At 38.6% G+C, this 14979-nt stretch overlaps 1 protein-coding gene across 1 annotated transcript in view; it reads left to right on the top strand.

Annotated features, from left to right (window-relative positions):
- Window positions 1-14979, top strand: part of LOC117554885 (protein turtle homolog A-like) — a 61318-nt gene that overhangs the window by 19142 nt on the left and 27197 nt on the right. The window contains 4 exon segments of the mRNA XM_034229454.1: window positions 966-1112; window positions 3803-3951; window positions 4881-4992; window positions 11754-11895. Of these exon segments, the coding sequence (XP_034085345.1) occupies window positions 966-1112; window positions 3803-3951; window positions 4881-4992; window positions 11754-11895 (550 nt within the window).

The following is a 14979-nucleotide window of genomic DNA, read 5'->3' on the forward strand; positions in this document are numbered from 1 at the left end:
TTCAAATCTTAATGACCTACACTTTTCAGTTGAGTTACACGCCCAAAAACTCACTAAAACCTCAAAGCATTCACACACATTTCCCTTTCTTCTTTCTCTGCTTTCCCTCTCACGCTTAATTTACCTCGCATTCAAATCCCTTGTCGTGGTGCATCGTGTCATTGTGCGGCATTTGTTGGGTCATGCTCTCACTTCACCTCCACCCTTCCTTTTTATCCGATGACACTCAATCACGTTTCCCTGCGTCAAAGCAACCTTTCCTCTGAGGTGCTGTATGACCTATATCGCACTGAGCGAGTAAATACACCACGGGGAAAATAAAGCTCCCACGGGTCAAAGGCTAGGATTTTGAAATGCGTAATCCCTAGAGTGTTTGCTGATGTGTGTTTTCCCCCACTGTTTTCCTCCCTCCCCGCGTGGATTTACTCCCCCTTTGGCAGCACGGAAAAGTAAATAAGGTGTGTTATCTCTGCCAACATGCCTAACTCCAACTTCCTGGTTCTTTTTCGACTGTCCCTTCCTGCCACTAAAAAGCCTAGGTTAATAATTACCGTCGCCACACACTCATCCCAGCAGCACTGAGGCTTCCAGTTTGTTTTATTGTGTTCATGTTGTCTTGTTTTCCTGAGAGCAGAGCTCAATAATACTTCCATTGACAGTTTCTCTTTAGCCGGGCCGTTCCCTGCTGTTGAGTTGCCACACAATTGTCTGTCTGATAAAGTGTGAAAACTAGAAGGACACCGGAGAGATGTGAGCGGCAGCCGGGAAAAAAAGATAAAGGGCCGGTGTTACTAGCCGCGCTCCAGCTCGAGGAAGCCTTCACCTGGCAACCAGGATTTATTTTTGTGTGTTGTTTGTGAATGTACTGTTTCGGGCCAGAACAATAATGCTTGGAGTGAAATGACAGGTGAAATCAGCATCAGGTGCAGGCTTATAATGTGTCTTTGTGTGCTTTGTTTCTGCAGGGCGGGTGTCTCTGGTTCGCTTCACCGACCTCAGGGTGGAGGGGCTGCAGTTGGGCGACCAGGGCTTGTACGAGTGTCGAATCCTCTTGCTGGATGAATCCACGGATGAGCCGCAAAATGCTACCTGGACTCGGCTCTCTATAACCGGTGGGTGGTGTGTGTTTGTGTTTCTTTCGCTTCATAGGAGAAAAATCAGTGATCCTAACCTTAACCAGAATGGCACTCGGAGAGACCTCTGGCAAGGCCTTTTTCCATAGTTGAAAATGACTGCGTGTGTCAGCCATGTGATTCAGATCCACTCCAACATTTAATGTGTTCTTTCATGGCCTATGCTTTACTCTTCCACTAAGTTTTGGAAAAAATAAAAAGGCCATTCGTTTGTCATTTTCCTGCTGACAGACACAACCCTAAGCGCAAAAACAAAAACTTCCCTGGAGAGTAAGAAGGACAAAACCTGCTTTGAAAATATGTAGTTTGAAAATATAAGATTGCTCTTCGCCTGGTGTGCCAATCAAAACACAAAGTCCGAATGCATAACTTATAACATCAGCAGAGAAACAGCTGCAATTATTACATTTGATAATTTGCTCTTATTGTGGCAACTTTCTTTCCATATCTTTCTTAGAACCAAACCCAATGTGAGCCAGGATCATAATGGCAGCAGGAGCGGATCTTTGATGCCAAAAGTTGCATTTAAAAAGGGAACATTGGCCTTAGGCTGCATGAAACCAGATCCTTATACACAGTCTCTGGTCTAGTCAAAATGTAATATATGAGGCTCTTATGTCGAACGATACTTGAAACTATATGCTGTGTGTTGTACATAATGTGCCACTTTTCAAAAGAGGATAATACATGTTTTATACATATTGGTGGGCGTTTCTCATGGCAGTGTTTGACTGACTTCTTAGGGCCGATGTTACTATGAGATGCAATGTCGGCTACTATAGTGCACTATACTGGCTAAAGTGCATAGTCTCATATTTAAATATTATTATTAGAGTATATATATATAGTGGTGGCATTATAAGCCTAGTCATTGGCAGCTCTCACAAAGTGTCACTTAGTGTACAAAGGAGGTGGGTTAGCGTTAGCGTCAGTCTCTCAATGCAGACAAATAAATAAAAAGTGCATTTATTATTTTATACAAATGTCTTGAGATATATTTAATCAGTTTGACATTAAAGCTGCACTGAGCAGGTTTGAACTATCAAGTTCCTGTAGATCCTACTGTATTTTCCATTCTGCCACTTCCTACTGTATACAATGACGTTATTGCAGAAATTGTCCCTTTCTATGCCAAATAATACAATAAATCTAAAGGTTCCAAGTACATGGTTTTCAGCCTTATTAGCAGAATAGTCCAATTTAACTACTAAATCATCTACACCATCATCCCTGTCTACTACTCTGTAAAGCACCACTCAAACTCTGTGTACACGTTGTTTAAACTTAACTTTTATTTAAAAACTTTTTTTAATGTAAACTTTCTTTACAGATCAGGTAAATTGGGCGACTTTTGACTTTCTCCACGCTTTTTTTTTCCTGACTACAGTTGTCACCCTACGTATAGATGGGTCTAAATAATACATCTAAATATGCATCATTATTTTGTTGTGCTTTGAAGTTTATACGCAATTGGGAAAACCTTTGCCACAAACATACAGAACAAAGTTGGGGCTCACGCTTGCAGATCAAAGCGAGGCGAGACAGTTGCACCGAGTTGGCCTGTGTGCACCCGTTAGAAACGAGTGTAATATAATAGATTATGACTGAGGCCTTGAACGCACCATCACTGACAGCCCTCGCAGGTATGCTCTTTATTTCCCTAGTGTTTGTCTCAACATATATGAGATTGTCAAAGGCCTCCATGGGCTGAAAATGCTCAAAGAACAAAAGCCATTCACATTTAAAAGTGTATTTGTTTTAGACCAGGAGTGTTTGCCGGTAAACCATAGTTTCACCAGGCCTCTCCAACACTAAAACAAACATTTCAACCGGTAATCCAGATAACAACAAAAAAATGATTCTTAGTCTTGTAGAAAGAAACTTTTTCCACTGGTTATTTAATATAAGTTACAACAAAGGTTTAAATCAGAAGGATTGTTGCAAGCGGTTCGTTTAGGGTCGGACGTTAAAGGAAAATTCTCTGTGTTCTGTGATGAGATCAAAGTGTAAATCATTTATAGTTTAAAAAAAAAAAAGGCAGCTTTTTGACTTTGGCACTGGTTGAAATAATAATGGAACTTGATGGAAGTTAACTGAACACAGACGGCTGCTGTTTAATGAACGAAGCTGAGCTGCTGTACATGAATTGATAAAATGCTGAGAATGGAGACCAAGGATTTTTTGTCTGATATTCAGTTTTTTCTCTTTGAAGTTTTTTCTGGTATTGCTGCTGCTTTGTGGCTGCTGTAGAGTTTTATTTTGCAAAATGTTCCTCTATTTTAAGGCCTGGCAAAATATCGATATTGTATCGAAGTCGCAATATAAGACTAGATATCGTCATTTCTTATATGATATTAAGTGTCCTTTTCTCGTTTGTAAAGGCTTACAGTAAAGTAATTAATTTTTCATAACCTACCAGCAATTATACTATTTATAACTGATAAATATTTTGTTAAAGCACCAATTGTCAACCCAACGCAATATCGATATGAAGGTATTTCATCAGAAATATCGTAATATTTGTTTTTACATATCAACCAGCCCTTATTTAGGTGTATTTTCATAGAGAATATTGTGTTTTACAAATGAAACAGAAGGGGATTTACTTGTATAAATCCTTTCCTTGTATAAATGAATTGACGTTAATCTTTTAATGATTTACTCCGTAGCTCCACCCACCTTCGCCGAAGCCCCGCCTCCTGTGGTGGAAGCTCTGGTTGGAAGATCCCTCTCGCTTACCTGTGTTGCTAATGGCAACCCCACTCCAACAATCACCTGGTTAAAGGATGGCAGTGTCATTCAAAGGACAGAAGATCAGGTATGTTATACAACTGTGCTTTAATGATGAATATGGATTTCATTTTTGTGTCTAGTGCTACAGTAAGCTAACATCCATGCTACGTTCAAAGTCACTTAAATCAGCCAAATTCTGATGATTTAGATTGATCTTAAAAATATCATCTTGATGTATAAATCCTTAAATGCACGAAATGACTGCGACATGATTGTCTGATTTGCTCTTTGCATTAACGAGCAGTGGATTATAGCTTGGATTATATTACATTTCATCTTCATTTTATGTCAAATATGTACATAAAATGAACAAATAACAGTATTTACATACCATCAAATTCATTTCACAAGGGTTGTATACAGTACTGTATGTGTTAAAGTGTGTTCATGGTTACCCATTGTTGCATCTGGTAGCGACGGAACTAGATTAAACAATATTACTCATAAAAATAAACAAATATAAAAAAAAATCATAGGCGGATCCGTCTGGTTCACAATCTAGTGGTCGGCTTCCTCCAAATAATAACTAACGAATTTCTTAAATGTTGAATTAGCTAGGAAACACTAACAAATTAAACCAGAAGCACTGATGTAATCCCAGGGCCGTCCCTCCTTACAGGAAGATCACACAGACTGCGTGGGGCCTCACCTCGCGGAGGGGGCCTCAACTGAGCAAGGGACGGCCCTGTGTAATCCTTCAAATTAAACACTTAAAATCTTATTCTGCAAACAGACTTTCAACTTCTTCACCAAATGCGTTGTGTTTCAATAAAGTGCATTCCTTAGTGTATCCTACACACATTCCACATCTTTTAATCCATCATAAGTATGTATCACATGTACAGTATGTGTGTACCTGTCTGTATGTGCGTACACTATCTGTTACATTTATGTATTTATATGTTCTAGTTGCGTCAATGTGCCTCTCAGCTGATCTGATAATGATGTTTACAGGAAGGAGCCTTATCTCTGCCAGCAGTGAGCGCACAGTCAGCAGGAGAGTACACCTGCCACGCCTCCAACTCCGAGGGGAACGTGACCCGAGTGACCAGAGTCAAGATCAAAGGTCACTGTGTGTGTGTGTGTGTGTGTTCCTTCATTCTCTGGGATGTGTGTGTGTGCGCGCCTAAATTGGCTGCATGCCATCCGTTTCTCTTTCTCCTTCTTGCATCATATGACACAAGTCTTAGCAGCAACTCAAACTGAATTTCACTCATGTTCTGGCGCTGTGTGGATAATATTGATATCATCATTTGAGACAGGATTTCATTGGGGATGTAGAGAGTTGCTTTATCGTCATGAAGCTCTGCGTTTGGTTCAATTTGCAGGCTGAGTTTCAGAGATTTAACGCGGTTTTTAGGAGTTTGTGAAGCTGCTGCAGGGGGAACAAAATGGTCTTTTTACATATCTAAAAATGTTTCTGGTTTATTGAAAATGTACATTTCTCTTGAGCTGTGGGCTTGAACATATGTCATTATATCATGAGATGTAATGTTTTCAAAATGTGACAGATTCCCAAGAAAACACATAGCCTATAGCTAGCCTACTAGCTATAGCAGTAGCATTTTTAGCCATACCATAGCAATCTAGCACTGTCAGGCCCAATACTCATTTTGTCCGGTCGTTAGCTAATGGTACAAACAGAGATCTTATTCAGGAGGATTTTGTTTTTCCTGATATGCATTTTTTTTTTAAATCAGAAGAGTATATATGTGTTAAAATCAGAGCAGAACTAGACACCAAATGTTAGCTGTTAGCTGTTAGCAGCTGGAGGTAAGCTTAGCTACCGAAGTTAACAGCTAAGGTAAACACAGCAAGATTTCATTGAGTTATATAATGACTCGTTCAAGCTTTCAGTAAATATAAGATTTGGGCAAAGGATTATTATATCGTTATCATAAACTATTCAAATGTAATCTTGTATTTGGTGAGAAACTTGAATTAAAACAGTTGTTTGAAGGACAGCCTTATAATAAATAAATATATATTTAAAACATATATTAGTGAAGGAATAATGAGCTTTAATATGAGCAATATAACAATGGCATGTAGGCCTATATAGAATTTCACTTGTTTTTTGGGTTATCAAGAATAATATAATTTCAATTGTAGGCCTATAGGTATCAACATTTCTGAGTTTGTAGGGAAAAGTTATTCTTTCAAAACAAAAAACACATCCACTTAGATACATTCTGTAAGGGAAACTTCTGTGTAGCAATGCAGTGGGAGTCACCGACTCAGGAAGGAGACACGGTAGAGCAGGAGCTTTGATGTCAAACACTGGAGGTTTATTTGGAGTTACGGCCGGAGAGATTCACATCACAAGTCACAGCAGTCACGGTCTGACTGCACGGGTGGGTTGCCACGTCAATTCTGGAGCGCCTCTCTCTCGTTAGCCCATTTAACTGGTTTCACAGAGAGTAATCAACATATTTTGACAAGATAGTTTAAACAGTTGGGCACACTGAGTCACTTGCGTCCGTCACTTATGGCCTCGAAGATGTCATACCTTGGAGTCCACAAACAACATAGAAGGAAGTGTCCCAGTGCACCCACAACAACAGACCATCTGTGACCTAATGTTGACCGGTCACAGAATGGGAACAATAACATTATGGCTGAAGCAGCCTATGTCCTTAAAGGAGATAAACAGACGTCAGGGTTGGTCCTGTACGTCATATCTAGGAGTCTAGGTAGTCTAGGCAATAATTTCCCTAACACATTCTATATATAAAATACAAGTGTGTCTACATGGGTAATAGGTTTAAGAACAACATTGTTTCTCTTGAATCCAGGACTTCAATGTGCTCGGTTTTTTATTCATTTGGTAGATTCCATAGTTTTGTGTCTTTTGACAGCAACGACTTGCCTGAAATGTACGAATTGACTGCCCAATATGAGGACAAATACATGTAGAATATGCAAATGTGATGCTATGTATCATAGGATTACACCACCAACACAGCACGACGTAATGAATTGTGCTGTTTATTCCTGACTCCTTTTTTGTACTCCTACACCTACACCTACTGCGGGGTCTTTTTTCTCCGGAGGGCCAGGACTCGTCTGGAGCGTTGTGCTGCTGCGCGGGGAAACATTGTCTTTTTTATTTATTTTTGCATAATATCTCTGGAGTTTTGAATAATAATCATCCCGAGCACATACCGCTTTAATACTGTCAGTCTTAGTCACATTATGTGAGCTTTGGCTGTGTTTTTGTGCGCCGGTGCCACATGGATGGATCACAGGAGACTATAGCTGATCTGGATGAAGTCTAAAAGCTTTCGGTAACCTCCAAACTAATGTATGGCAACACCTTCTGACAGGCGTTCATGATTAGTTTACTAGGAGATTACATGAAATTTCTAGCACGAGTCTCTGGGGTATTGGGTATTATTATGTTTTCAATTATTTTGTTTCTGAAAAGTTTCTTTTTGACAGCTTTTCTCCTGTGCTTTGGTGTAATCGTCAAGCAGTAATCAGGACTTTCAACACTCAAATCCCCAGCTCATTTTCTCACAATAATATGAGTGTTTGTTGCTTAACCCAGTGATGCATTCACTATTACACTCCAATTGTGGGAAGTAGCTAAATATATTTACTTAGATGCTGTACTATTAACAATGGAGGAGGTACTTTACTTCTTTATGGTAAAACAAATTATCTATTTTTTTTTATGCAGTATTTTCGACAAACATTGTAGATTTTTATTTTTTAATCCAAAATATTGTCACCACATACTTTTTCTTATGTTTTCTTCTATTTTGTGTACAAATATTTAAATTAGCCTAATTTGCTACTATCACATTTTAACTACATCATTATCTTGGATGTGATAATTCACCAGGGCAGTATGATGGTTTTATACAACATTTAATCGATATATAAATATTTATTTTGTTCCTTTTTTTAAGTATCAGGGTTATTGTCAATACTGGTATATCACAAACATTCTTTTAATAAAGCATTTATTTATTTGTATTTATTGTTCCACTATTTATTTTTAGTAAAACAACTCAGTACTTCCTCAATCAATAATAATAAATAAATATATTCACATAATAAACGAAATACAAATATATAAATAATGTTATTAATAATAATATTAATAAATAATGCAATATTAATATTAATTAATCAATCAATCAATGTTTATTTATATAGCCCAATATCACAAATGTTACATTTGTCTCAGTGGACTTTACAGTTTGTACAAAATATCAGTATGACAATACGACACCCTCTGTCCTTAGACCCTCACATCGTACAAGGAAAAACTTCCGAAGAAAACCCACAGTTTAAAGGGAAAAATGGGAGAAACCTCAGGGAGAGCAACAGAGGAGGGATCCCTCTCCCAGGACGGACAGACGTGCAATAGATGCCGTGTGTAAATTGAAAAGATAATACATTTGCAACATAGGTAGTCCAAATGTTTGGAAATGCATGTGTGTATAATAGGAATATGAATCCACGAGGATATCCATCCAGGACCTATGATCCAGGACCACAGCCACGACTCAAGATCCAGGGCTCGCGATCCAGGACAGAGGAGCGCAGGATCATCCATGACTCCGGATCCCGGCGTATCACCAAAAAGAAAGACATTTGGGGAAGCTGGGTTAATCGGAACATGAGAGTACACAGGTATAGACAGAGAGAAGGAAGAAGTAAGATGTCCCCCGACAAACTAAGCCTATATCAGCAAAACTAGGGGCTGAATCTAATCAGCCCTAACTATAAGCTTTATCAAAAAGGAAGGTCTTAAGCGCACTCTTAAAAACGGATAGGGTGTCTGCCGCCCGAACACAAACTGGAAGCTGATTCCACAAATGTGGAGCTTGATAAGAAAAGGCTCTGGCTCCCATTGTACTTTTAGAGACTCTAGGAACAACCAACAACCCTGCATTCTTGGAACGCAATGCCCTAGTAGGATAGTAGGGTATAATGAGTTCTTTAAGGTAAGATGGCGCCTGCCCATTAAGGGCTTTGTAGGCGAGAAGAAGAATTTTAAATTCTATCCTGTGTTCTATAGGGAGCCAGTGTAAGGCAGCCAGAACAGGAGTAATGTGGTCCCTTTTCCTAACTCTGGTTAGTACACGAGCTGCAGCATTTTGAGTCAGCTTGACTGACTTCTTGGTACACCCTGATAATAAGGAGTTACAATAATCCAGCCTTGAAGTAACAAATGCATGGACTAGTTTCTCTGCATCGTTTTGAGGCAAGATATGCCTGATTTTTGCAATGTTACGTAGATGGAAGTAGGCGGTCCTTGAAATTGATTTTATGTGGGCGTTAAAGGATAAATCCTGATCAAATATAACACCAAGATTCCTTACAGTCTCACTGGAGGCCAAATTAATGCCATCCATAGTTAGTATATCCTTAGATAATTTGTTTCGTAGATTCTTCGGGCCAAGTACAATAACTTCAGTTTTGGTCGTGTTTAACATCAAAAAGTTTAAGGTCATCTACGTTTTTAAGTCCTTAAGGCAGTCTTGAATTTTATTTAGATGATTAATTTCATCAGGCTTGATTGATAAATATAGTTGAGTATCATCCGCATAACAATGAAAGTTTACAGAATGATTCCTTATAATATTGCCTAACGGAAGCATATATAATGTGAACAAAATAGGTCCGAGCACTGAGCCCTGTGGCACTCCATGGCTAACTTTGGTTTGCGTGGAAGATTCATCATTGACACGTACAAACTGAGAGCGTTCAGATAGATAGGACCTAAACCAGCCTAAAGCAGTTCCCTTTATGCCAACTAAGTGCTCTAGTCTTTGCAATAAGATATCATGGTCGATAGTATCAAATGCAGCACTGAGATTGAGCAAAACAAGAATAGAGACACGTCCCTTGTCAGAGGCTATTAGAATGTCATTTGTGACTTTAACCAGAGCTGTCTCTGTGCTCTGATGTGTTCTAAAGCCAGACTGAAAATCTTCAAATAAATCATTGTTTTTTAAGTAATCACACAACTGTTTTGCGACCGCTTTCTCAAGAATTTTTGAGAGGAACGGAAGATTGGAAATAGGTCTATAATTGGCTAAAACCTCTGGATCGAGGTTGTGCTTTTTAAGAAGCGGTTTTATCACTGCTACTTTGAATGATTGTGGAACATAGCCTGATAATAAAGACATATTCATAATATTTAATAAATAAGTGCTAATTAATGGAAAAACTTCCTTCAACAGCTTAGTTGGAATTGGGTCTAACATGCACGTTGATGGTTTAGAAGAGAGAATCATTGAATTTAATTGTTCAAGGTTTATGGCTGAAAAGCATTCTAGTTTACTATCTAGTGTAATATTAGAACTTACGTTTCCGGGAGCTGTTGATAACACTATACTGGTCAAAGGCAAGAGGTCATTGATTTTGTTTCTAAGAGTAACAATTTTATCGTTAAAAAAGCACATAAAATCATTACTACTGAGTGCTATGGGCATAGAAGGCTCAATCGAGCTGTGGCTTTCTGTCAGCCTGGCTACAGTTACACGTTAAAGGAACTGTTTAAAGATGAGTTTGTTTATGTAATAATTGAAAACGGATAGAGGCAGTTTAATATATATCCTCATGTATTGCACCAACATTCAAAATTATATTTCCAATATTTTCCCTTCAATCCCTTCAACTCATAAGAACTGTGTGTTTAGTGTGTCGTATCACATTCACACTACAGAGGCGAATACTAATCATCTCTGTGTGAGGTAGATCATGATCAGAGTTTTATGATGTGTAACTCCGCCATGATTCCACTTTCATGTCGGTATGTTACGTATCTTTTTTATTTATCAGTAACTCTCTCATAGATCCACAGTAAATGAAAAACAAATATGCGTCCTCTTTGATGCATTTAGGACGTTTCAAAGATACTGAAGGGTAGAGTAAATGCACATTATAAATAAGAGCTATGGGGGAGACAAAGGGAGAACATTAAAGCATGAAGACACGAAAAGTAGAGGCACGAAATACAAATATGAACCTAAAAATAAGCAAAGCATGTCCTCCTTAAGTCTAAGATTTATGTATGTATTATTTTTGTATGATTTAAACGTTGGGATGTGCCCGAAGACACATTTTTTTTTTACATTCAAAGCTCCTTTAATGTTTTTTGAATGAAGCTCTGAATGACTGTCATCATATTTAATGACACTTTGACCCTAAGAAAGAAAGTTGTTTTTTATTTTATTTTAAACGTTATTTATGTTGCTGTTGGATTGCTCTGAGACCGGGCGCCCCTTTAATACAGGAGCTTGTCTCCATTTGTGTCTGGCAAGCGAGAAAACAAAGGGTTTTTAAGTGCAGTGGACATGTTTTTGAAAGGATAAACACTGAAAAGAAACAATTGAAGCAGAACATTTTGTTTGATACAAACATTATTTTGCAGTCAAAGTTAACTTTGAACACTGCTGTAACGTTATCGGCAAAAGTGTAGCCTAAAGGACAAAAAGAAGGGCACTTTTTGTGACTTCTGCCACACTCACCGGCTGAATTGAAATGATAAAGCAGATTTTGAGGAAAGTGAAAAGCTTTTTTTTAAAGACTAACAGTGAGTATATAATTATAGTGGACATATTATGCTCATTTCAGGTTCATATTGGTATTTAGTTTCTCTACTGTGACATGTTTCCATGCTTTAATGCTCAAAAAGGTCTTTATTTTCCCCATACTGTTTTATTATTTAATATAATTCTAAAACAGAACGACTATTACAAAAACTAAATTCCCCCTCTGATAAATAAAGTATTTCTGCTTCCATTTTAGAGAATTATATTTAATTGTATCCCTTTTTGTAATCACATATTTTGTGACTCCCTACAGGTCCGCCTGTTATTGTCATACCTCCCAAAAGCACCTCTCTCAACAAGTCCCAGAATGCATTGCTGCGGTGCCAGGCGGTGGCCGACCCCCCCAACATGACCTACGTGTGGCAGAAAGGTGGAGAGAACGTCCATCACATCGAGTGAGTGCGCTCTTTACTCTTTGTTCCTGAAACACAGCTTTTTTTTTATCTCCCCCCTTTGATGTTTAATGCAGGTCCCTCAGCAGGCGGAGGAAAACGTTACCTTTGTGAGCTTTCTGTTTTATTCTCTTAGTTCTACGGGCTCTGCTTTGATTTTTCCATCTAAATCAAATCTCACTTTGCGCTTTTGATGGAAGATTTGAAAAAGAAAATGTTTCACAGTGAGGGAGGAAAAATGATATCAACAAAAAGAGGTAGTGGAAATTGTAAATAAACAAAGGACCTGCGGTAAAATTAGTCGATTAACTTTTTGAATGTGAAGATTTAAAAAAATATGTTTATTCCCCTAAAGCAGGAGTGTCAAACTCAATTTCATCGCGGGCCACATTCGCATAAAGGTTGCACTCAAAGGGCCGGTTGTAACTATATAAATATGATATATATGATATTGTATCATATTACATTATTGCCTCTGAATTGGATTATTATCGGATAGGATAATAACTTAGTAATAAACTACGTCTGAAAGCAAAAGTCCAGGGCAAATAATTGCAAGTCTCTTCAGTGCGCGTGTCACAAAACGAGATGCATTGTGGGACATGTAGTTTATGGGCAACCTGCTTCTGTAAAGTGGCATGTAACCCTATTATATTCTTTGCAAGCTCTTGCGGGGCCACATAAAATGAAGTCGCGGGCCGGATTTGGCCCACGGGCCTTGAGTTTGAGACCCCTGCCCTAAAGTCTCTATCTTCTAGCTGCAGCAAAGTTAAACAATGTTATCCACTATATTATCTACATACATTAACATCTGCTTCTTCATCAATGCAAGCAACAATCTGATTATTTATCAATTAAAAAGTCAAATCTGCTTCTTTGTTAATAAGAAAAATGTAAAATAAGATTCTGCTTCTACAGTATATCAATAGAATCTAAAAATCGGCTTCCTCAATAATCCTGAAGCCAATATTAGTTTCTTCGTTAATAGGAAATAATAACGTCTTCATAAATAAATGAAAAAAATCTGCTTCTTCATCAAAAGAGCCTTTTTATATGCGTCTTCATCAGCAGTGGTGTAAAGTAACTAAGAACATTTACTCAAGTACTGTACTTACTTTGACTTGAGTAAGATTTTGAATGCAGGGCTTTTACTTGTAACAGCGTAGTCCTACACTCTGGTACTTCTAATTACTCACGTACAAGATCTGAGTTCTTCTCCCACCTTTGTTCATCAGTAGAAGATACATCCTTCTTCTTTGTCAAGTAAGGGATGATGTGCTTTCTGGATAAGCTGCAGAGGTTGGATGGCTCCTCTGTAATCGACACCAGAGTTCAGTTCTCCACCACAGGTCTCCAAATGATCTGCTTCAGAAAGTCACTCAAGGTCAACTTTCTCCAACTCGTCTTAGCTGTGATTGAATGAGGTCCTTAAAACCATCGCACGGACCGCACTGTAATAAAAGAGGCTGCTTCTCCATCAATAGAAACTAATATCTGCCTCCATGTTCGAGTCTTGCTCCGTTGTACATGAGAGCGGGTCCCAGCGCAAAAACAAGAAGCGACATTTCCCAAAAGCCTGTGTGACATGCAGTCATGTGCGGTTCACTGAAGGATTTGATGACTAACGTTGAATGCCCTTGTAAAACTGACATAGTATAAGTGGAGAAAAGTGTTTTTGCTGCAGGTCTGGCGCATGTGAGGTACATTCTGAATCAACCTTTTGTGACACATGGGCAAAAAAGGTATCCGTTTTTCATCTCTATTCTAACTAAATAATTAAACACGCATTTAGAAGCCTTGTGCCTAAAGTATAAAGAAGTCAGATAAGGTCATTTCTTTATGAAACTCATGATTTCTTTCTCTGAGTTTGCTAACAAACTTTTAATAATAATAATACATTTAATATAAGGGCGCCTTTCATTACACCCAAGGACACCATATAATTGAGTTAATACTTAAAGGTCGCCTATTATGCAAAATCCACGTTTTCATGTCTTTTATACATCAACATGTGTAAAAATATTCTCACTTTTTCTCCTGATCCATTTCTATAAAAACCTGTCTGAAAATGAGCTGATCAGATTTTTGGCCACTTTATGATGTCATAACGATTTGGCTTGTGTAACCATTAGCCAATCACCAACTCCCTCCCCCAATACCTGCGTGAGTCCCTCACCCTGTTCCAGTCCCGCCTCAAAACCCACCTCTTCAACTCTGTATATCCATAAGCCCCCCCCCTCTCAACCAACTTCCTCCTGACTGCTTTTCTGTTTTGTTTTGTTTCTTTTTTGTTTTGTTTTTGTTTTATTTGTCTACCCTCCCTCCCAAATGTAAAGCGTCTTTGGGTTCAAGAAAAGCGCTATAGAAATATAATTTATTATTATTATTAAGGTAACCCCCCCCCCCCCCCACCACCACCTTATCACCTGAATCTCCTCCTAGAGCACCATTGTGTTCTTTTTAACCAAATGTCTCTCAGAGGGGCGTTTGGAGGGGCTCCTTATTTTCATCTAAAGTAACAGACAGAGAATCAGCACTTTTGAAACAGAGGGGATTATGGGATGCTACAATGATCTGTGCGGACTGGTAGCTGGAGAGGTGCAAGTTTGCCTCCTGGGCCCTGCCAAGGTGTCTTTGAGCAAGGCACCGAACCCCCAACTGCTCCCTAGCGCCTGAGAACTGAATTTCGAGCGATAAATAAAGGCTCAATTTCTTCTTCTTAAAAGCAACAGAACATGATTAAAAAAAAAACACTAATAGGCAATCATGGAGGATACAAAGTATACACTTGATGGTGAGTAGGCTAATTTAAACTTTTAGTTAGTTTAGCCAAAAGCCTGAGCACCCATGGTGACGAGGCGAGGGGACGGTTAGCAAACTGTATTATGTTTGTCAGTGCAATGCCTTTCACTTCACGGTTTTATCATACTGCTCTGGTTTTAAGCCAGCGGTTCCCAACCTGTGGGTCGCGGCCCCCTAGTGGTCCGCGAAGGCATTACAAGTGGGCCGCCAAATAATTTCCAAAACATTATGATTTGTGTGGAAACATTTCATTATTAAGATTTTTTCTTTTTATGTGAACCTCTT

Source organism: Gymnodraco acuticeps, unplaced genomic scaffold (assembly GCF_902827175.1).
Source record: "Gymnodraco acuticeps unplaced genomic scaffold, fGymAcu1.1, whole genome shotgun sequence".
Classification (NCBI taxonomy): domain Eukaryota; kingdom Metazoa; phylum Chordata; class Actinopteri; order Perciformes; family Bathydraconidae; genus Gymnodraco; species Gymnodraco acuticeps.